The sequence below is a fragment of the Bos javanicus genome, chromosome 15, assembly GCF_032452875.1.
Source record: "Bos javanicus breed banteng chromosome 15, ARS-OSU_banteng_1.0, whole genome shotgun sequence".
Taxonomy (NCBI): domain Eukaryota; kingdom Metazoa; phylum Chordata; class Mammalia; order Artiodactyla; family Bovidae; genus Bos; species Bos javanicus.
The window spans coordinates 24,340,040-24,363,898 of record NC_083882.1 but is presented as its reverse complement, the minus strand read 5'-3'; the positions used below and the strand labels follow the sequence as shown (position 1 = coordinate 24,363,898).

Below are 23,859 nucleotides of genomic sequence, written 5' to 3'. Positions count from 1 at the left end.
CCAATTCAGATTCATATGGAAGGATTATTCACTCCTTCGGTCTCAGTTTCAGGTTTCTGTTAGAACAGCCAAAGGCTGTTATTACACAGGTAACTTACTGAGCTTGATGTAAATGAAAATCCCACATCATACTCAGTGCAGATGGCTGCTTTCCTGTCTTACACTTGACTTTTTACAGTTAACATTGGTCTTTGTTAGATTTTACATGATAAAATTTTGCAGTGAGTTAACTCCCCTTTCTACTTCATGTTGAATGCATATTTGATAATCATGTTTACTTGTAGCTTGTCAGTGATGGTACTGTTAGCCTAGGATAGGGCTAGATTGGAGGGTGCTCTAGGAGCACACTGAAATGTCTTTTCAGGTTGACATTGGTCCTTTAAGTGCTCAATCCACTGTGTTTGTAAGTTTTCTTTGTACCTAGGATATTCAGAGCAGAAGACAACTAACTCACTGTTGCTGGGTTCTCTTCTCATCTCTTTAATATCTTTCAGTCAATATTCCTTCCTTCATACTTAGTTTCTCTTCTTTGCATCAGCAATAACACCTAAAACAATGTTAACAAATATTAATGTCTGTGCACATTCCTGACTTAAAACTGATTTTAATGGAAATAAATAGGGCTTTTTTTTTTAAATGGTTTATTCTTCCCCTAAATATAACCTGAGGATCATACTTTGTAGCCTTAGTTCTTTTTGGAGTCTTCTACTTTCTTTGCATTTTAGTTATTCTGAAACTTCATAAAGGTTTTTACCTTCTCTCTTATGTTTGTCTTTGGTTATATGCTCCTTTCATCTTTTAAATATGTGTTTTTTACTTCTAAGTTTTCTTTATTACTAAGCATCATTGTACCAAAAACAAAAGAATTTTTAAAAAGAGGATAAAAAATTCTTTTGGAAATAATTTGGCAAAATATATAAAAACTCTTAAAATGTTTGTATTTTTAAACCAAGATTTCAACTTCTAGGAATCTGCCCAGAAGAAATAATCTTAAATATATGAAACCATTAAAAAAAAAAAAAGCCCCATTTATTTCCATTAAAATCAGTTTTAAGTCAGGAATGCACACTGGCATTAATATTTGTTAACATTGTTTTAGGTGTTATTGCTGATGCAAAGAAGAGAAAATAAGTATGAATATTAAAGAGAAGAATTTACTTGTAAATGATGTGATTGGATACCTAAAAACCCAAAAGACTACTAAAACTTTTATAATTAGTAAGAAATTTACTAAGTTGTCTAGGTACAGTATAAATCTATAAAAATCAGATTTATTCTCTCTAGCAACAATCAGTTATAAAATATAAAGGTATCTTATTTACAATGGCAACATAATCTATTAAATTCTTAAAGATAAATTTAATAGGAATAATATATGTAAAGGAAAGCATAGAACTTACTGAGGGCTTAAAGGGAAGGGAGGCTATCATGGATTACAAGACAATCTCAAAAAGTTGTCAACTCATTCCAAAATAACATATAAACTTAATACTTTCCAATCAGTTGCTTGTTATATATTTTTTGAATTGGACAAATGAATTATTCTAGAGCTTACATCAAAAAACATGAGCCTTGCCAGTAAAGATTTGAAAAGTACTAGTTGGAGAATTTTATAATTAAAACTATGTTTTTGACATAAGCTCAGTGGAATGAAAAAGAGTCCAGAAGTAGACCCAGGAAATAAAAAAAAGAGAATTTACCGTTTGATCAGTCACAGTTTAGTTTAGCGGGACAGACAGTTTATTAAATAATTGTGTTAGCAAAACTGGCTATGTGGAATGAGACAAAGTTAGATTCCTGCTTCGTACTTCAGAGATACATTCCAGATGGATTAAAGCCTTATATGCAAAAAGTAGAACAATAAAAGTGTTGGAAGAAAATTCACAAGAATACTTAAATATTATCAGGAAGCTCCAAATACATAAAGGAAATGATTGACAAATTCGACTGTGTATAAATGTCAAATTCTATGATGGGGAACAGTACCATAAACAAAGATTATATTATACTGGGAGAAAATACCTGTAGTGTGTTTGACAGACAAGGAGTTGATTTTTAGATTTTTTTCCAAAGAAAGAGAGAACATAGTAACAGAAAAAGGGTAACAAATATGAATAGGTAATTTATGGAAGAAAAGGTTCAAATTATTAATAAAAATAAAAATATGTGTTGCTTAATCTCCCTAATAGTGGAATGGAAATCACACCATCAGAGTTGACAAAATTCAGAGATCTATGTAAGACACTTTTGGTAAGAAAATGGAAAGGTAGGCTCCATCATTGCTTTTGTGAGTGTTTTTAGCAAGTAATCTGAGGCACTATAGTTATGCTAAGATATTCATCCCTTTGACCCAGGTAGCCCACTTTTTAATTCCTTACAGATGTCATATCAACAGTATGTATGTTTGCATATGTAAGTACTGTATGTACTTGCATACTGGAATGGGTATCATCTGAAGAATGGTTGTATAACTTACAGTTGAGCCATAGTATGGAGTACTGTGCAGCTATTAAAAAGAAGTAGAGCTAGATACCTCAGAGATGGCCACCATCTATTTTTAAGGGATAAAAAGTTAAGTGTAAAATCTATGGCATGAACCCATTTTATAAAAATGAAAGTGTAGCCCCCTATTTGAGTATTATATTAGTTTGCTAGGGCTTCCATAACAAAATACCACAGGCTGTGTGACTTAAAAAGCAGAAATTTATTTTCTGTTTTGGAGGCTGGAAGTCCAAGATCAAAGTGTCAGTAGATTTGGTTTCTCCTGAGCCCTCTCTCCTTGCTTAGCAGACAGTCTTCTTACTGCCCTCACATGGCCTTTCCTCTCTGTATGCTCATCTCTGATGTCTTTCCTTTTCTTAGAGGAACACTAGTCATAGTGGATTAAGGGCAGGGCTCCACCCTTATGACCTATTTAAAGGTGAGTCCTGTCTCCAAATGCAGTTACATTGGGGACTAGGGCTTCAACATATGAATTGTAGGGGACACAGTTTGATCTATATCAAGTGTGTATATTATAAATGTAAGGGAGGAAGAATACAAACCAAACTCTTAACATTGGTTACTTGGGCACAGAGAGACAGACAAACATGGATATGGAGAGGGAAAATTACCCTTTTTCTTTAGAAATGTTAGTGGTGTTGATTTTCTAGAAAGTATAAGTTACTAAAATTTACTGAGAAGTAGAGACTCTGAACATACAAAAAGTTGTAGAAGAAATTTGAAAGGTTTTTAAAGATTTCCTATTTAAAAGGTCACCATTAGGCACATAAAATTTATGGCGAAATTCTAGGTACCCTTTAAATTACACATAATCCTTTTTGATAATCAAGCTCTTTTGGTCAATAGAAAAGGATAGATAAGTATCCTGATTAATTTTTTAAAAACAAGCATAAATTTGATGTCAAAATGTACACACAGAGAAAACATATAATGATTTTATCAAGTCATTTTATCACTAGCTAAATTTACAAGCTCAGTTCAGTTTAGTTGAGTTGCTCAGTTGTATCTAACTCTGTGACCCCATGGACTGCAGCACGCCAGGCTCCCCTGTCCATCACCAACTCTCAGAGCTTAGTCAAACTCATGTCCATCGCATCAGTGATGCCATCCAACCATCTCATCCTCTGTCATCCCCTTCTCCTGCCTTCAGTCTTTCCCAGCATCAGGGTCTTTTCCATGAGCTCAGTTCAGTTCAGTTGCTCAGTCGTGTCCAACTCTTTGTGACCCCATGAATTGCAGCACGCCAGGCCTCCCTGTCCATCACCAACTCCTGGAGTTCACTCAAACTCAAGTCCATCGAGTCGGTGATGCCATCCAGCCATCCCATCCTGTCGTCCCCTTCTCCTCCTGCCCCCAACCCCTCCCAGCATCAGAGTCTTTTCCAATGAGTCAACTCTTCGCATGAGATGGCCAAAGTACTGGAGTTTCAGCTTTAGCATCATTCCTACCAAAGAACACCCAGGACTGATCTCCTTTAGAATGGACTGGTTGGATCTCCTTGCAGTCCAAGGGACTCTCAAGAGTCTTCTCCAACACTACAGATCAAAAGCATCAATTCTTCGGCGCTCAGCTTTCTTCACAGTCCAACTCTCACATCCATACATGACCACTGGAAAATTCATAGCCTTGACTAGACAGACCTTTGTTGGCAAAGTAATGTCTCTGCTTTTGAATATGCTATCTAGGTTGGTCATAACTTTCCTTCCAAGGAGTAAGCGCCTTTTAATCTCATGGCTGCAGTCACCATCTGCAGTGATTTTGGAGCTCCCCAAAATAAAGTCAGCCACTGTTTCCACTGTTTCCCCATCTATCTCCCATGAAGTGATGGGACCAGATGCCATGATCTTCGTTTTCTGAATGTTGAGCTTTAAGCCAACTTTTTCATGCTCTTCTTTCACTTTCATCAAGAGGCTTTTTAGTTCCTCTTCACTTTCTGCCATAAGGGTGGTGTCATCTGCATATCTAAGGTTATTGATATTTCTCCCAGCAATCTTGATTCCAGCTTGTGCTTCTTCCAGCCCAGCGTGTCTGATGATGTACTCTAAATATAAGTTAAGTAAGCAGGGTGACAGATCCCATTAATATCACATTTTTGGTTGGACATTTAATTGTGATTTCAGGCGACTAATTTTGTCAATTCTTTTTTGAGAGGAAGCTTGACAAATTCCTAATATATTTGCTGAAAATGTTTCCTAATATTGTCTGCTTTATCATCTTAAAATGCTTTTTGCATAGCAAAATTTTGCCTTGCTTTGTTTTAGCAAGTTGCACTGCCATTTGTTGTAAAATTCGTGGAATATTTTCTCCCAGTCTCTTTTTTTCTTTACTGTTTCTAGCAGTTCCTCCAACTTTTGCATCTTCATTTGATTCTGCATCAATAGTATATTTTAGTTTTAAATTTGAAGCTTTGTTTATAGTTATTTTCTTAAATGAGAAAAATATATCATAATGAAAATAATAAGCACTTCAATTTAACTGCTTTTTTCAGTTTATATAGTTATCACTGTAACCTGTGCTGTATGCACAGAATATTCAAGTGCACACATTACAGTGTTACATTGATGCATAGGAAAACAAAGTCATTGGAGTGGAATGAATCTGTTTACTCTGACTACATCGGAAATGTGTTTATATGAAATACTAGAAGTAATATACGTGCCTGAAATCAACACTACAGTACACATACGTGATGCTGTGGTTAAAGTGAGACATGGTCTTATCAAAGCAACAAAATTGTGTTTAACAGAAAAGTATTTTACACTACTTCCTTTGTTTTGTTTTTTTTTGAGTTTAACATTTTTATTCAAAAAATGTATAGAGATCCCATGTACCCTTCACCCAGTTTTCCCCAATGTTAGCATCTTGTGTAACCATAGTATAGGATCAAAACCAGGAAATGGCCTGTGGTACGATTCACAGAGCTTATTCCGATTTCTCCAGTTTTCCTTGCGCTCATTTGTGTGTGTGAATAGTTCTGTGCAATTTTATGACCTGTGTAGATTCATGTACCTACCACTACGATCGAGCTACAAAACCAGCCGATCACGACAAGGCTGCCTTATGCTACCCATTATAACCACACACCTTTGCTTCCAGTTTTTGAAATTACTTAAAATTAAAAAAAATTGAGTTCGTCAGTCACACTAGCCCCATGTCATGTGCTCAGTACCAAAATGTGGCTGATTGCCATCATATCAAACAGTGCAGGCCTAGACTTGTGATATTATAAGATAGCTCAAGGCTTTGAGGTAGTATGGTCACTTTCTTTTAAGGTTCTCTTATACTATTTAGTTAATTAATAATGAAAGTCACACAGTCGTGTCCAGTTCTTTGCGACTCCATGGCCTATACGGTCCCTGAAATTCTCCAGGCCAGAATACTGGAGTGGGTAGCCTTTTCCTTCTCCAGGGGGTCTTCCCAACCCAGGGATTGAACCCAGGTCTTCCACATTGCAGGTGAATTCTTTACCAGCTGAGCCACGAGGGAAGCAGTTAATTAATTAACTTCCTCAAAATGTGTTAGAAAAAGCCACCATAAAATATACCATGGAAGGTATATTGAAGTATTCTGTTTGACAGACTAGATATTACATGATAATGTAAGGTATTTATTGATATTTTACTTAGAATAAACACTCTGATCCTTTGCAGAGATGAAAAAGTATGTTTATTTATTATTGGAGAGATGGGATTTTATTCTAAACTAGTTTCAACTTGGTGTGCAGAACTTCTGAGTGCTTGTCATATAATCAGATCCGTGGATTAGCAGTGGATGATTATAATGTAGATAGCTTACTACCTAATTGTTACAGAGAACAGGCAGGCAGTCTTACACTGCAGATGATTCATCTGAGCAGTGAAAATGCAATAATAATTGTGTGTCATGATTTTCCCACATAGTTAGTTGAAGTAGGGTAGAATTACTTGTGCTGTTTTCTTCCCTGTCATCTTAAAAGTGAAGAGTTCTAGAAAAGTAGGGAATTTGAGAATATATCTGGTATGTGAATAGCTTCTTGTTTAAAACTTTTTCTTTTGATTTCAGATTTACCTCTTGATGCTGACCTAGAAAATTTAAAGACATCTAAGATCACATTGGCTGAGATGCTTGGTGACATGATCTGGGAGGACCTATCTGAGTGCCTTATTAAAGATTGTTTGGTTTATTCTATCCCGACAAATAGCAGCAAGTTACAGCAGTATGAAGAGGTAAGGGCAGAAGTGTCACTGAAGGTTTGGGGAGACCACAGGTTCTTGTCACTGTCCTTTGTTTATCTTAGAGATCGTTTGTTCTTTAAGAAAATTATTCATAAGGTGTGGATGCAAATTCCCTATAACTTCATTTCTCTTCTGGCTTGCTGCCTTTTGATTGGGAAGTATGCTTTCTTATTCAGTATTAATATGTTTTCATTAGGTACTTTTGAAAAACAATTGTTTTTATATTTGTATCAGGTCTAGTAGCTACTAGGTGATACTTTACTTTTTGGCTTCTTTCTAGTGTTTCCTCAAACACTAAAATAAGTACAGAAGTCCCCCTCTTATGTTTGGGGTATGTTCTAAGACCCTCCATGAAGACGTGAACCTGTGGTTAGTATTGAACTGTAGATGTATGTGAAGTGTTTTTTCTATACTAATGGGCAGGTAGTGTATATAACACAGATATGCTGTACAAAAGGATGATTCATATCCCGTGGGTAAAACACAGCAGGACAGGGCGATATTTCATTACGCTACTCAGAACAGCGCACAATTTAAAACTTAGGAATTGTTTGTTTCTGAAATTTTTCATTTAGTATTTTCAGACCATAGCTGACTGTGGGTAACTGAAACTGAGGATAAGGGAGGGGGATTACTGTATATTTACTAAAAAATTTGTTGCACTTTTACTAAGCAGAGTCAGAAACTCCTAATGAAGATGCTCTTCCTGATGAGTTTAAATGTGTAATATTTTCTGCCTAGTAGTGGATGGTCTGTTCTAAAACTTAACCATCTGCTCCTTATTCTTTTCTGTACATTGGATTTGAAATTTTAATATTGAAAAGGAATATATGTATATAATTCTTTACTTTTCTTTCTTTTCCTTGCATTTCTTTCTTAGATCATACAATCCACTGAAGAATTTGAAAATGCCTTAAAGGAGATGAGGTTTTTAAAAGGAGATACTACTGATTTGCTGAAATATGCCCGTAATATCAATTCTCATTTTGCTAACAAGAAGTGTCAGGATGTGATCGTCGCGGCTAGAAACCTAATGACCTCTGAAATTCACAACACTGTGAAGGTATGGGGGGGATGGTTATAGTTTATTACACTGAGTTAGGAAGCAGCTGATTTTTGAGATGATTGTGGTAGAGTGGAAGAGCACGTGACATTTGCCGAGGTCATTGAGGTGAGTTATTAATTTTCTTAAACACTAGTTTTCTCATTTTGAAAGGGGTCCTAAGATCTACCTCTTTCATAGGGTATTGTGGGATCCTGATAAGATAACACACATAAAAGCGTTGTATAAATTGAAAAAGTATACGTGAATTTAATGGATTACTGTTGTTGAAATCATAGAGTATATCAACCTATAGTTTTCTTGACTTTATCACTTGAATTTTTAGTATGCAATTTTGTGACAGGTACTGTTATATCCAGAGATTATATCCTGTTGTGAAAATGTTGACTTCATTGCTTAGGCTAATAGAGGTGCTAGTTTTGAAGTTAATAAAAGGAAACAAAAAGATACGATCTTTGATGGTATAAACAATTGTCTGTAAAATCCATGGACAAATTATAATTTGCATTGAGAGTAATTTACTCCTTTGACCTTAGATAATTCTGTGTATTTTTTCTGTTTTTTTAAAAAATATCTTGCATATATAAAATAATATTTAGCAAATATAAGTGTTATTTAGATTAAAAGACGACATAGACTAAACTAATCCCTTAGAAAATTCCTCAGCCGCTTTTCTGTGACCACTGAGAGGACCATGCTCCTCTCCGCTCTGTGCTTTCTGCATGCCCCTTTCTCCTGGGGTTACCCTATTGTAGTGTCCGCTTCAGTAAAATATTTAATTAGCCATTTGAGCTCCACAGATATTAACACATTTTGGTGTAATCTGGGGATGTGAGGGGAACTGAAATGCACTCAGTACTGGGAACTGGGCTGCAGGGTTTTTACATGAAAGTCAGTTATGTCACTCTCATGCACAAAGCCCAGTGGCTTCCTGTCTCATTCAGAGAAGGACCCAGTCGGCTTACCGTGGCCTGCAAGGCCCTGGGTGATGTGTTCCCTATTGCTGCTCTGACTGCATCTCCTACGGCATTCCCCTTCAGTCACTCTCTTCATTTGCCAGGACGGCTTGGCTACAGAACTCTGAAACCTCTTTCCCCCTCTGCTTGGAATATTGCTATAGACTTGCTCCCTTTCCTGATCACTATTTTACTTTTTTAAAAAAATTCATTCTTTTTAAAAATATTTCCTTGACTGCACCACTCAGCATGTGGGATCTTAGTTCCCCAGCCAGGGATCAAACACACGCCCCACCCTTGCATTGGAAGCACAGAGTCTTAACCACTGGACCACCAGGGAAGTTACTGTTAAAATTGTAACCTCCCCCTATTTCTTTTTTTTTTTAATTATTTATATATTAATTTTTATTTTTGCCTGTGCTAGGTCTTCTTTGCTGTGTGGGCTTTTCTCTGGTTGCAGTGAGCGGGGACTGCTCTCTACTTATAGTGTGCGGGCTTCTCACTGCAGTGGCTTCTGTTGTTTCAGACCATAGGCTCTAGGCCTGCAGGCTTCATAGTTGTGGCTCCCAGGCTCTAGAGTCCAGACTCAATACTTGTGGTGCATAGGGTTAGTTGCTCTGCAGCATGTGGGATCTTTGTGGATCAGGGATCGAACCTGTGTCTCCTGCATTGGCAGGCGGATTCTTTACCACTGAGAGTCACTCAGTTGTATCTGACTCTGTGTGACCCCATAAACTATAGCTCACGGGGCTCCTCTGTCCATGGAATTCTTCAGACAAGAATACTGGATTGGGTAGCCATTCCCTTCTCCAAGTGATCTTCCTGACCGAGGGATTGAACCAGGGTCTCCTATGTTGTGGGCAGATTCTTTACCATCGGAGCAATCGGGGAAGCCTCCCCCTATTTCTTGTACTCTTTCCTTGCTTTGATTTTCTTCCCTGACAGCTCATTTGGTAAAGAATCTGCCTGCAATACAGGAGACTCAGGTTTGATTCCTGGATTGGGAATATTCTCTAGAGAAAGGATAGGCTACCCACTCCAGTATTCTTGGGCTTCTCCTGTGGCTCACCTGGTAACAAATCCACCTGTAATGCGGGAGACCTGGCTTTGATGCCTGGGTTGGGAAGATCCCCTGGAGAAAGGAAAGGCTACACACTCCAGTATTCTGGCCTGGAGAATTCCATGGACTGTATAGCCCGAGGGGTCCCAAAGAGTCCGTCAGATATGACTGAATGACTTTCATTTCATGTTACTTATTGTCAATAAATATTTTGTCTGAATTACTGTTTTTCCCTGCTAGCAAACACGCTCTATGTGGGGAGGGTTGGTTTCTCTTTTTCCAGTGTGTTTTGTTCTTTGCTGTTTTGTTTACTGTTGTACCTCTAGCATCAAGAATGTACCTGGTGCCCACTACTGTGTACTTAGCGCTCAGTCGATATTTGGTGAATTAATATATATCCCAAGAGCTCGTCCTAACTCCTTGTTATAAGTGAGATTGTTACTAGGTTGCTTTGTGGCTCCGGGCTAAATCTTTCAGCCTTGTTGGATCTCAGTTTCCTTTTATGTAACATGACAGAATTGAACTAGATAATCTCTGAGCTCCCTATTCAACTAGTTCTGACATTCTGTAAGACTGTATTTGCCTCCCAAATATCCAGATCCTAATGATGGCACTTCCTCTAGATCAGAGTTTCTCAGCAATGCCACCGTTGACATTTGGGACCAGGTAATTCTTTGCTCTGGGGCCTGTCCTGTAGGATGTTCAATAGCACCACTAGCCTCTACCCACTCGATGCCAGTGGCACCTCCCCTGGGTGTGATATTTGTATTCTCATTGAAACGTTATAACAGCCCTACAAAATAGATGTTATTGTACAAATTTTATACATAGATGGCAAGTCTGATGACTTTAATGTTTTTTTGAGACTTGAAAAAAACTTAAACTTTTTCTATCAGAAATTTTCCATAGAGGTCCAGTATGTGCTGAGCAGAGCAGCTCTTCTTGAGGTAGGAACCTGCCGCTTCCACCTGCTTAATCTCCCCCCAACTTTTTTTTGGCTCCTGAGGCATCTTTGATAAGCGAGATTTGAAAACCATTGTTTTAATGCAATTTATTCATATTGCAATGAGAAAATTGAGGTCAAGAGAGGTTAAATGACTTTGTGTAAAGTTAGGGTAGAAAATATCACTGATGTTTCCAGACTAGAGGCCTAGTATTCTTTCCTTTGTGTGTGTGTGCTCTCGCGCTTTAGTCGTGTCCGACTCTTTGCGACCCTGTGGAGCCTTCTTTGTCCATGGGATTCTCCAGGCAAGAATACTGGGGTGGGTTCCCATGCCCTCCTCCAGGGGGTCTTCACAGCCCAGGAATCAAACCACTGCCTCCTGCATTGCAGGCCATATTCTTTACTGCTGAGCCACCAGGGAAGCCCCGTTCTTCTCTTTATTTTTCACCAAATCTGGGAATTCTCATTCAGTGTAAATGGAGGGAAGGTTTTTGGATTTTGTTTGGAATTTTGTTTTTAAGAGCAGCATAAGCTAGCTTGAATGTGTTGTTTCTTTGGCTAAGCCGAGACATGTTTCTGATGGGAAATAACTTAATGACAGTGGAACACAAAGTCATACTGGTGTGCGTTAGTCCAACAGTCTAATCTGAGAAAGAGGATTTTTTGAAGGTCCTTTCATTTACCTAAAGTCTTGGGTCAGTTTCACAGCTTTGTTGTTTTCCACCAAGAGTAAGAATGCAGAGTGAAGAGAACGGCCCAGTAAAGGGTATTGCTTATTCCTCATGACATCCTTTCACCCAAGGTTGAGCAGTCATTAAAGTACTGCCACGTTCACTCATATCTTGTAATTATTCTGTGGATCCACAACTTAATTGTGATGGAAGCGGTCAGTATCTCATTCCTGACCATCTGCATGCATCTGGATTATTCTGAGGACGATGCGTTTTCTGTGTTTGACTCTTAGATCACTCCTGCTTCTCAGATAAGTGTGCCAGACTTACTTCGTCCTAATGAGGACGACAAGCTACAAGTACAGGAAGTATCCACCGCTCAGTGCAATGAAGTGGCGAATTTAGAGCCTGAGAATACATTGGACCAACATTCCTTTTCTTTGCCCACATGTCGCATCAGTGAATCTGTGAAGAAATTAATGGAACTTGCCTATCAGACTTTACTGGAAGCAACAACCAGCAGTGATCAATGGTATGAGTTCTGAGTTATCTGAAAATGGCAATGACTTGGTTAAATGTATATCTAAACTAGACATTTCTTAAGAAAATTAACTGGAATTCTTTGGGTTTTCTTATCCTATTAATATTTTTTCCCTAAAGAATCAGTATAGCACACAGATGTGTATTAGTAACTAACTTTTACTTATAACAACATATAGTCTTACAGCAAAGTATGAGAAATAAAATCATATATGTGGATGGACAAATGGATTTGACATTAAAAATTGTTAATCACTTTTTAACAAAAACCTCTTTAATTTTTTACTTTCAACTTTTTATTTGACTTGAATGGTATTACATGAGAAAGCTCTTGTGAAGAACATAGAATGCTCCCTTGGAAATAATTAATACTCAGATGTTAATTAGCATTGGTGGTGGTGGTCATAGTGATAGTTGTACCACCTGCTTCAGCATGCTCTGGCTCTTTAGCCTAACATTCATTTTATCTTTTGAAATCTAGTTCCTAATTAATTTATATTTTAAATACTAATTTTAAGCAGTAATAGTTTGTTGGGCAGCCAAAGGTAGACGGAAAAGAATGAAATGCACCAAAGTTCTAATTTCTCCCTTTCCAGAAGATTTCTTCTAATCAACATTATATTCAAGATACCTAAACTCGATCCCACATACTTCCATATTTGAATCTCTTTTTGTTTAATAGGCTCCTTCCCCTACTCCTGAACCAGACTGAGGAGACGACAGTAGGCTGTAGCCCAAGTTGATCATAGAGTGGGTTTTCCAAAGCCTCTTTAGTTTGAATCTGTGTATCATAGTTTTTTATTTCACATTCTCATAGGAAAACAGTTTCAGTTAGAGCTTGACTTAATCAAATTGTGTCTTCCATGGGGCTTCTGAAGTTTTAATCCCCATGTATAAACAAACCCCTTTATTCTGTTCCAGAAAGAACATGCATTCTAAAATACTTCCATGACTTCAATGAATCATTATATTCATAAGTCTGTCTGGTTTTAAATATAAGGAGGAAGAAAAATGTAATACATGTGAAGGGAGTTATGTACTCTTTTGGCAGAATAAGAGCTTCCCTTTGGCTCAGCTGGTAAAGAATCTGCCTGCAATGTGGGAGACCTGGTTTCGATCCCTGGGTTGGGAAGATCCCCTGGAGAAGGGAAAGGCTACCCACTCCAGTATACTGGCCTGGAAAATTCCATGGACTGTATAGTGCGTGGGGTCACAAGAGTCGGACACTGAGTGACTTTCCCTTTCACTTGGCAGAATAAATACAGGAGTGAATAGGGCTTCCTAGGTGGCCCAGTGGTAAAGAATCCACTTACCAATGCATAAGACACAGGAGACGCCGGTTTGATCCCTGGGTCTAGAAGATCCCCTGGAGTAGGAAATGGCAACCCACTCCAGTATTTTTGCCTGGAAACTTCGGTGGACAGAGGAGCCTGGCAGACTACAGTCCATGGTGTCACAAAGAGTTGGACATGACTGAGTGACTGAGTATGCGTGCAGGCATTTTTACGTGGCATTCACCTGAAATATGCTCAAGCAGAAGTTAGGGACGCAAGGCAATTTTTCATAAGATAATACCAAACTATATATATGTGTGTGTGTGTGTGTGTATTTTTAAATTTACTTATTTGGCTGCACCAGGTCTTAGGTGCAGCCTGTTGGGTCTTTACTTGCAGCATGTGAACTCTTAGTTTCGGAATGTGGGACCTGGTTCTCTGACCAGGGATCTTACCCACGTCCCCTGCATTGGGAGTGCAGAGACTTAGCCACTGAACCACCAGGGAAGTCCCACCAAACAACAGTTTTGTATACTGAATGTCTACAGACATCCTTCTCACCAAAAAATTAGTTTTAATAGGACAAACAAAAACACAACTACAACAACCCACTTTCCTGTTATCATACTTCAAACAACAAGAATGCAATGAAAATAAAATGAAATAATTTAGGTATCATAGTCATCAAGTTTTAACACTGTTTTGGGGTATAGTGAACCATGACTAATTTTTAATAATCATTGGTGGAATTCCTGTGACTTACTCAGGGTACATAGTTTCAGTTAGTCTTATGTAGAAGTAAGCTCCATGAGCCTTTTATTTGCTCTGAGAGCTTTTTAATAATAATCTTCAGGTGTTCTAAGACCAGACTTAAAGGGCAAGAAATCTTGAGGTTGGATTCTCTCCTAGAAATGTTGATTCATGTCCTTGCGTTGGGGTGAGAAGGAGAAAAGGTGGAGGCTGAAGGCAGACTGGCCCTGGCAGCACCAGTGAGTGCCTTTATTGATGCCTTGCCCTTTGCAGAGTGCGCCAGTGAGCAGGTGACATTTGCTGAGGCTTAGCTCCATTCATTACTGAAGGGATACTCTGGGTCCTGGCAGAACACAAATTGATAAATGGAAAAGAGGCTTTGGCTTGAACGCCACTGTTCTTAATGCTGTGAATGGGCCCAGGTTTTCAGACCTGCAGTTCAGTTGGTAACTCCTAGCTGAGAATTCATTCCATCCAGAGAAGTGGTGTTCTCAGCAGTGGCAGCTGTAGTCTCAGCTGTAGACTGAGCTTAGTCTCTCCAGCTGTAGTCTTAGTAGGGGATCTCACTTAAGGTGCACTGACTTAGAATTTTTTTTCTCATTGCCTTTATATCCTTATGCGTTTCTCTTGAAACTGTGTTTTCTTTTTAGTGCTGTTCAACTTTTCTACTCAGTGAGGAATATCTTCCATTTGTTCCATGATGTTGTACCAACATATCACAAGTAAGTGCCACTGTGTCTGACTTCTGTATAATATTGTAGGCTTGAAATGTTTGAGTCAGGTTAAAACAGTAACTTTATATTCCCACATAAGATAATTGGCTGCTAAAACTCACAATAAAGTACAATAAACCATTTACAATACATGTTTAAAGAACATCATTTAATAATCAATTAATAGGGGTACTATGCTGCTGCTGCTGCTAAGTCACTTCAGTCGTGTCTGCCTCTGAGTGACCCCATAGACGGCAGCCCACCAGGCTCCCCCGTCCCCGGGATTCTCCAGGCAAGAACACTGGAATGGGTTGCCATTTCATCTGTAGTATAGTAGGTAAGACAGATTTGAAAACTCAAGAGAACTTTTACCCTATTAGTAATGGTAGGTATTTTCAAAACTGTCTCACTTTACTTGGTTGCAAAACAAAAAGGTCATCCATTGCTCCATATTGCTATCTAGTAAACATCCCACATTTTTTCCTTGGCATTCATAGCTTTGCAGACTTAATACCAGGGGGCACTAGTGGTAAAGAACCTGCCTGCCAATTCAGGATACTTAAGAGGTGCTGGTTTGATCCCTGGAGGGGGGAAAGATCCCCTGGAGGAGGGCATGGCAACTCACTCCAGTATTCTTGCCTGGAGAATCCCATAGACAGAGGAGCCTGGTGGGCTATGGTCCATAGGGTTGCAGAGAGTTGGACATAACTGAAGTTACTCCATCTTCCTCCACCTTTTCTCCTCACCCCACCGCAAGGACATGAATCAACATTTCTAGGAGAGACTGCATGTGACTTAGCACACACACACAGCTGCTCTTCTTAGTGACCTTAGGGTGTATTTACCTCACATCTTGGATTTTTAAAGTTTCTTTTGATATTAATCTGATAAGTTAATATTTAAGCCTCCAGGAGTTCTATCATCCAAATAAAGTGTTTTGGATGACTTTATAAATATTTTAAGTAATATGTCAGCAAAGCTATTCCTTAAGTCAAGAACTCTGGTTTCAAAGAAAAGGTCAATTTAATGTTGATAGATTTTTGAACATTTGAGATGTTTTTAAGTAGGCCCAGTTATTTTGTTCTAAAAGACCACTTATTTATTGTAAACTTATTATTTTTATTTGTATTCTCTTTGCTGTGGCTTAAAACTTTTATTTCACTTTCTACTTAGTTAGGTAAAGGAAAAGAGAAAACCTCTTCAGGTCAGTTGATAGCCATGTCCTTGGGGATTCAAAGACAGTTGGCTTAGGGCTTTTTGTGCTTAGAAACATTTTTCACACTGGGGTGGAGTTAGATTTGTTGTTTCCCCTCTTTGTATGATCTGAGAACTTTATGCTAGACCAGTGGTTTACAAACTTTAGTGTGTTTCAGAATCACCAGGAAACTTTGGTAAAATACAAATTACCAGATTTCATGCCCCACAGATATCTGTTTCAGTAGGGCTGGAGTAATGTTGTTTGGTCGTTAAGTTATGTCCAACTCTTTGAGACCCCATGGCCGGCAGCACGCCAGGCTTCATGGTCCTTCACTGTCTCCCAGAGTTTGTTCAAATTCATGTCCATTGAGTCAGTGGTGCTGTCCAGCCATCTCATCCTCTGCCGCACCCTTCTCCTCCTGCCCTCAATCTTTCCCAGCGTCAGGGTCTTTTCCGGTGAATCGACTCTGCACATCAGGTGGCCAAAGTATTGGAACTTAAGCTTCAGCAGCAGGGTTGGGATAAAGCCTAGACTTTTTAACAGATTTCCAGGTAATGCTGCTATTTTCTTGCCAGGGGACCACACTTTGAGAACCACTGTTCTAGATTAGTGTTCTCAGCTTTGGCAGTATTTTAGACTCTTTCATGGACCTTTGAGAATATATATATTTGCTTAGGCCCCAATTCTAGAGAGTTTGATGTATAGGTGTGATTTAAGACTCAGATATCTCTGTTTTCTAAAGCCCTGTGATGATTCTGACATGTAGCCCAAAGTGAGGACAACTGTCTTAGGATGTTAGTTTCCAGCTTTGTATATTCTAGCCTGACATGGAACGGAAGTTTTAATTGAAAACCAGGAAGTTTTAATTGAATGACTGCAAGTGGATATGTAGCAGAGGTTTAAGACAAGCTCTCTTCCCATGCTAGGCAGATAGACTAATATGTGTGGACGAATGAAAACAGTGATTTTTAATCTTTTATGAAAATTTAAAATCACCTGGGGGGGGGTGTTTAAAACATATAAATGCCCTGATTTCACTCAGAGATTGTGTTCTGTTTGGAGAGTGAGGTCTAAGCATCTATATATTTAAACTTTCTCAGATGACTCTAATCTGCAGCCATCTTTGAAAACTAGTGAATTGGAAAATAGTTAAGTGCTTCATTGTATAAATGAAATAGGAGTTTGGAGAAAGAGGAAGCAAACCTATATTTCCACAGACTTATCAGTGTTAAATTTTAAGGGAATTATGTATAGCGATTCTAGGTTTCTAGTACAAAGAGTTGACACAGGTAAACATCCATTCCCTTGCTCTTTCTTTCTTGTTAACCACTGGGCTAGTTTTATCGAATAATGTCTCATGCGGGCAGAACAAACTCACTGCGTGGGAGTGGGAGCGATGAGTTTACATCTTGTTACGTATGGCATTTATACAGTAGAAAATGATTAATCCCGAGAAAGTCATTAGACGAGTCAACTTCAGTAACAGGTGATTTCTTTCTTTTCCTTCGCTTCCTCCTGACCTAGGGAGAACCTTCAAAAACTGCCACAGTTGGCTGCCATTCACCACAACAACTGTATGTATATTGCCCACCACTTGCTAACCCTTGGGCATCAGTTCAGATTGCGTCTCGCCCCCATTCTGTGCGATGGCACTACTACTTTTGTGGACCTTGTACCTGGCTTCCGGAGACTTGGTAATGATGCCTTAAATGTAGGGAAGCATTTTGATAATGCAGCTTGTCAGACTAGTATCTGTGTAATTTACAAATGAGACCTGTTTGAAATTAGATGGTGGTCCCTGAGCTATACTGGAAGAGAGGGGGTATTTAATTCACAGGTGTTCCCAGTTATTTAGCTTTATGAAGTGAATGCAGTCTTTTGAAAGCATTGCTTTTTCATGACATGATTCTGTGGTACATTAGAGTTCCAAACTGCATTGCTGGTGTGTGGTGAATTCACCAAATTAGTGTTTTGTCAGTAGAGTGACATGTCCTAAGAGGAGTAGTGTGACAGTCCTGTTAGCATTATTCGTAAGAGTCACTAATGTCAGTACTTATTTGTTTGCAAAACCTCAAACCAGCTCCCTTCTATTCTACCTCCATTAGCTTTACTTCTGATTATTAAAAATCAAAAGAAATATGGGATATCAGTATGTTTACTATAATGATAGCCTAGGAAAAGCAGAGAATCTGTATCATTTACGTAGCTTTTCAATTCCTGACTTTCCTCTGAAGTGGTGTAGATATATCAGAAAAATAAGCAGTGGCTTCTACTGTATATGTAGTCTTTCTTATCTGATTCTGGATGGACTTTTGAAAAAAGCTCACTATTCTGAGGATGGGCTTAGAGGGACTGGCTGATGTATTAGAAGTGGTGTTTTTATTAATCGTAACCTTAGGGCCACCTTATGTTAACTAACAAGCAGTTGTTTTCAAATAGGCAAAAACAGATACTAGGTTCCGTCTTGTCTCTCCTCCTCCTCCACCCTGTGTGTAACTGAACGACACTCAGAATTCTTTATTCTCTTTTCTCGTCATAGGGACAGAGTGTTTTCTGGCCCAGATGCGGGCACAGAAAGGAGAACTCCTGGAAAGATTATCAAGTGCTAGAAACTTTTCAAACATGGACGATGAGGACAATTATTCTGCAGCAAGTAAAGCGGTGCGGCAGGTAGGGAGCTGTTGTTAGCTCTGCAGTTCGTGCTCTTTCTTTAGATGCTTCCTGCTTGTTTTTAAGCTGCAAAGTGTACGTGGCAGGTAGCTCAGTTGATTCCCCACAACTCCCTGTGGAAATGTGGCCACCTTTTCTGGTCACGTTGATGGCCTTTCCTTTCCTTTTCCCTGCCCCACCAAGTCAATAGGAAGCTCTCTTCCCATTAAGCCAGTAGTGCGCCTAGTTATCTAATAAGTCTCCCATCACAAGTATTGGGTTGGCCAAAAAGTTCGTTTGGGTTTTCCCAAAAGATGTTGCAAAAAACCCAGATGAGCTTTTTGACCAACCCAGTGTTTTAACCCATGAACTTTGAGAAGTTTGAAATACTAGCTTTCATCTTAAAAAAAAAAAGATGCTTCTCTCTCTTAAGTGACACACCTTTTTACTCCAGTTTTCCTGTCCACAGGGTAAGTATTTTTCATCAAGCAAAGATATCACTAGGGTGAAATATTCGAGAAACGTGTTCTGAATGGCTTTACATCACTTTTATATAACACCTCTTCTTCCACACACACAGAAATGGTAAATGGAAATCTAGGAAAATGTGAGTTGTAACCACCTCTGTTCCATGTAAAGATCTGTGTTTTTCTGACAGGTGCTGCACCAGCTAAAGAGACTCGGAGTTGTGTGGCAGGATGTCCTGCCGGTGAACATATATTGCAAGGCTATGGGGACTTTACTCAACACAGCGGTCTCCGAGATCACTGGCAGGATCACTGCGCTGGAGGTAAGGGCCACGAGATGCCTCTCCAGACTTGAGCTAAAGTTGTTCTTCCGACGATGTTGATGCCTCATTTTTAGTCAACACAGATGGTAGAAGAAATTGTTCATGTTTCATGTCTAAGTCATTATACTGTTATTTTCTCACTTTTGTCTTAATTCTGTTTTGCTGGAGTCTTGCTAATCTCTGTCCTTCATATCTATCTAAGAAAGTAGGATTATACAGCTGACGCCACCTGGCATCTGTGTAAATTATGAGTGAGGAGCCTGGAAATGGGGCAGTGCTCCCAAAATCCAGAGTGTGAAGTTGTATACTTAATGAGTAAGTGGATCGAATACTCTAATTTAGTAAGATGGGATGCAGCCTTGTGCAGGCACCACTGTACCAGCACCCTGTTGACATTGGGACTATATGTGTGGTCCTGCAGCAAAGTTGCCTGGACTCTGCGAGCTGATTCCTCTAAAATATAGATTGGCTAAACCCCTGTAATAAGATTCCCTGCTTTCCAGCACGCTGCACCATTTTCTACTGGAGAAACAGATTCTTTCATGCAAGCAAATAAAATTACCAACAATCTGTTGAAACCTATTGCATGTCATTCTAGTTTGGGGAGTATTGTCAGAGCTGATGAGATCAGTAAGATCTGCTAAATTGGCTGGAAAATATCTTGCTGCCACTGACCCCCTGCGTAGCTTGCACCAAAGATCTGCTGTTTTCTTCCCGCTAAATTGGTCCGATTCTGTTCTGTTGTGTTCCCTTTGTGCAAAATCAGGACATCTCTACCGAAGACGCTGACAGATTGTATTCCTTGTGCAAAACAGTGGTGGATGAAGGACCTCAAGTATTTGCACCTCTCTCGGAAGAAAACGAGAATAAGAAATACCGAGAAGAGGTGCCAGTCTACGTGTCCAAATGGATGCCGTTCAAAGAGCTGATGATGATGCTACAAGCCAGTTTGCAAGAAATTGGGGATCGGTGGGTAAAACCCTTTTGTAGGACTGATTTATGTCTTCACAACCATAAAAGAATATTAGTGCCATCGAAGGCAGTGCTTTTCTCTGTTTCTTAGTGTTACTCAGGAAGGTTTCATATCGAGTAGCAGTAACTAGGGCCTTTGCACGGCCTGTCGTAGCGCGGATCTCATGACCACTGTTCATATTTGATAGTGTAAGGACTTCTTGCTTCTGTTATTTTTGTCTTGAGCGTGTTGTTTTGTCGTGCTCTACAGATAGATGGTCTTGTACCACTTGCACTTAACAAGAAATACAACCTTCTGACACCTAGATGGAAATTCTTGCCCATTTTAACCAACAGGGGATGCATTTTAAGATCGATTTTGATATGTTAGTAGAGAAGTGACTTTTACCTGTAAGAATAGTCAGCATCAAACCATTGTTTGATTGGGCAGCAGTTTTTCTACAGGGATTCAGTACCACACACATAGAAAGGGTTCCTCTTTTCTTAAATACAGTGGATGTTGTTTTCTCTCAGCACCATCAGTTAACATTGCTATGCTCTGCAATTGCGTGCTTTGTTGTATCCTATTGAGTGTGTGAAGGTCATTGATACTGTGCAAAACAGGATAGATGTTGGCTAGTTGCATATCCATGGATGCTTTAATTATTGTCTTGGTGTATGATTAACAAACACACATAACCTTGCATAGAGAATGCACTGAATAGGCGTTAAGGTCCATATCCATCTCTATAGCTACTTGTCTAGCTGATTTAGGTTGGTTTATTACAGATGCCCAAGTATATTAGACTACCTGTCCTCGATGTGTCTGAGTTGTTCCCAGCAAATACTATTCATTCTTAAACAAGGTAAATGAGAGTTTTGCTTAAAAAAAAAAAAAATCACCTCAGAAGACCTCTAACTGCACTTAGTACAAACTTCAGTTGATTCCTCTATTATTTACAAGTCCTTGGTGGTATGTCTTCAGATAAGACTCCAGAGGGCAGCAGATGAGAAATTTTGTTTCTGCTGTTAAAAGGGCCCTCTTGCAGCCCAAGAATGATCATTAATTCTTTGTTGAGAGCAGTTATAATACTGATATATCTCAGCTTCTTTTCTTCTGACTAGGAAGATGTTTCTCCTCCCAGAAATTTCAGTAGATATAAGGATAACTAATTGAGAAAATATTTTTTTTTACCAAAGTAACTATCTCCAGTGTGTAGTTTAAACATTTAAAAATTAAAAAATATACCTATGAAGGAGTACAGTATATATAACATATTCACAGGTCTAAAGAAAAAAAGAGTAAAATAAATGTTTGCGTACCTATTACCCAACTTAAGAAAAATATTATCATTACCTTTGAAGACCCTTATGTGCTGTTCCCCAAATGGTCCCCCCTCCCCCAGAGGTAACTGTCTTGAATTTTGTGTTATCTCCTTGCTTTTCTTTATAGTTTTACCACATTCGTACATATCCCTAAATATAAATTTTAGACTTGCCTGTTTTTGAACTTCCTGTTAATGGAATCTTCTATAACTTGCTTCTTTTGATTAGAAAATTCATTCATGAAAGTATGTGTAGCTACAGTTCATATGCACTGCTGTATCATATTCTAATAATAGTCATAGTTTTTTAAAAAAGAGTTATAATTAACATATTATATTGCTTTCATGTTTAAAACATAGTGATTTGATATTTTTATGCATTATGAAATGATCACCACAGTAATAGCAGGTACCATCCATCACCAAAGTTGTTACAATATTGATTATATTCCTTATGGGTATGCTACATCCCTGTGACTTACTTATCTTATAGCTGCATATTTCATAGTTTATTTATTCTGTTGTTTCACATTTTCACCAGTATTTGGTGTTATCAGACTTGAAATTTTTTCCTGGGCTAGTTGCTGTGAAATGGCTCATTGTCCTTTCAGTTTGTATTTCCCTAAATTCTAATGACATTGAGCATCTTTTTAGTGATCATTTTTTTTTTCCATTGTAAAATGCCTATTCTTTTTTTTATATTGAAAAATCTGTGCTTTTTTGTGGAAAAAAGCATTTTGATGCATAATATTATTAAGTTACAGGTGCACAATATGGTGATTCAGTTTTTAAAGGTTATACTCCCTTTATAGTTATTATTGGCTATATTCCCTGTGTTGTACAATACATCCTTGTAATTTGTTTTATTAGTTTGTACCTCTTAGTCCCCTACCTCTAAATTCCCTCTCCCCACTGGTAACAATTAGTTTTTGTTCTTTCTGTCTGTGAGCTGTTCATATTTTTTACCCTTTATTCTACTGACTATTTTTGTGTGTGTGATTTTATGTATTATTTTTTGTGCCTATTCTTTCTCAGTTAAAATGTGCTGCCTGTGGTTCGCTTTTTAAAGTAGTTACAGATCCCATTTCTCTATATAACCCTGTGAGCATGTGGTCATAATTGTCAAGTTTGAACGGGCTTAGTGAGTATAGAATAAGGGAGAAGAGTTTTTATCTTTCTAACTTGGTCTCTTCATCTGTCTCTGCTGATATCAAAATGCAGCCAAGAAGCAGAAGATGTTAAAGATACTGAGTGGTAGACTCATAAAGAAGGGGGAAAATGCCAGAACTTGTTTTATTTCCATTTTAACACATTATTGAATTAATATCATTTGTATAACAAATCACCGGCCACAGGCAGTAGTTTCTGCAAAAATCCCCTGTTCAGTAATGAGTTAAACAAATACATGTTTGGAATCAAGTAAGCAATTTAAAAACTTTGCTTATACTTAATAGGAAATAGAAATTGTATTTTTTTATTTTGCAGGTGGGCAGATGGAAAAGGGCCCTTGGCAACTGCATTCTCTTCCAGTGAAGTGAAAGCTTTAATCCGTGCCTTGTTCCAGAACACAGAAAGAAGAGCAGCCACCCTTGCTAAGATTAAATAGTTCCATCTTCCTGGGAAGGCCATGTCTTGGCCAGGAGGATTCCTCTTGGCATCATCACTCCTTTAAAGACTTCTTGGAATCACTGATTTGTTGTGGAAGTTTGATTTCACCCAAGAACGCCTTACCTCCTGGCCTGTATGCTGAGATATCAAATGAAGTACCTCAAGTTGTTGACTTTTCAGCCGCTCTCCCATGATAAGAAACTCGAGGGGGACACTGTTTCATGTTGCTCCCAGGGTCTGGGGACTGTATCCATTAAGGAATCCAGGACATTCTAAGAGTCAGGATAAAGAATTTGTGAGGGATGGGAGACTTATTTTGGAGGGCAAGGGAACTATATTTGGTCTCGTGGGAATTAAAGAGACTGCTTTTAATTTTTCTTTCCAATAAATAATGATTTTCGGAGTTATGGGTGAGTGTCTTTAATAATATGGGAGCTTAACAAAGGAGGCCATCAAGTTTTCCTATCTTTTGTGCCATTTTTTTATTGACATTTATGATCCTCACAGAGGAATCACTGACTTATCTTCTTTCTTCATGATACTCTCTGATAATTTCTCAACATTCTTAGGACCCCTAAGACTTTCTTTTAGTATAAATTTTTGGCACTTTTTGCTGTTTCAACTAAATGCTTTTTTCTTTCTGACCTTGCAC

The 23,859-nt window shown here is 38.5% G+C and overlaps 1 protein-coding gene across 1 annotated transcript in view; it reads left to right on the top strand.

The window, feature by feature from the left end:
- The window catches only part of ZW10 (zw10 kinetochore protein), a 35,161-nt gene extending 11,551 nt beyond the window's left edge, over window positions 1–23,610 (top strand). Inside the window, exons 8-16 of the mRNA XM_061440343.1 lie at window positions 6,544–6,707; window positions 7,597–7,779; window positions 11,703–11,941; window positions 14,624–14,695; window positions 17,409–17,578; window positions 18,424–18,554; window positions 19,192–19,323; window positions 20,090–20,292; window positions 23,085–23,610. Coding sequence (XP_061296327.1) covers window positions 6,544–6,707; window positions 7,597–7,779; window positions 11,703–11,941; window positions 14,624–14,695; window positions 17,409–17,578; window positions 18,424–18,554; window positions 19,192–19,323; window positions 20,090–20,292; window positions 23,085–23,205 — 1,415 coding nt within the window. The 3' untranslated portion in view covers window positions 23,206–23,610. The remainder of the gene's footprint in view (window positions 1–6,543; window positions 6,708–7,596; window positions 7,780–11,702; window positions 11,942–14,623; window positions 14,696–17,408; window positions 17,579–18,423; window positions 18,555–19,191; window positions 19,324–20,089; window positions 20,293–23,084) is intronic.
- The last annotated feature ends 249 nt before the right edge of the window (window positions 23,611–23,859 follow it).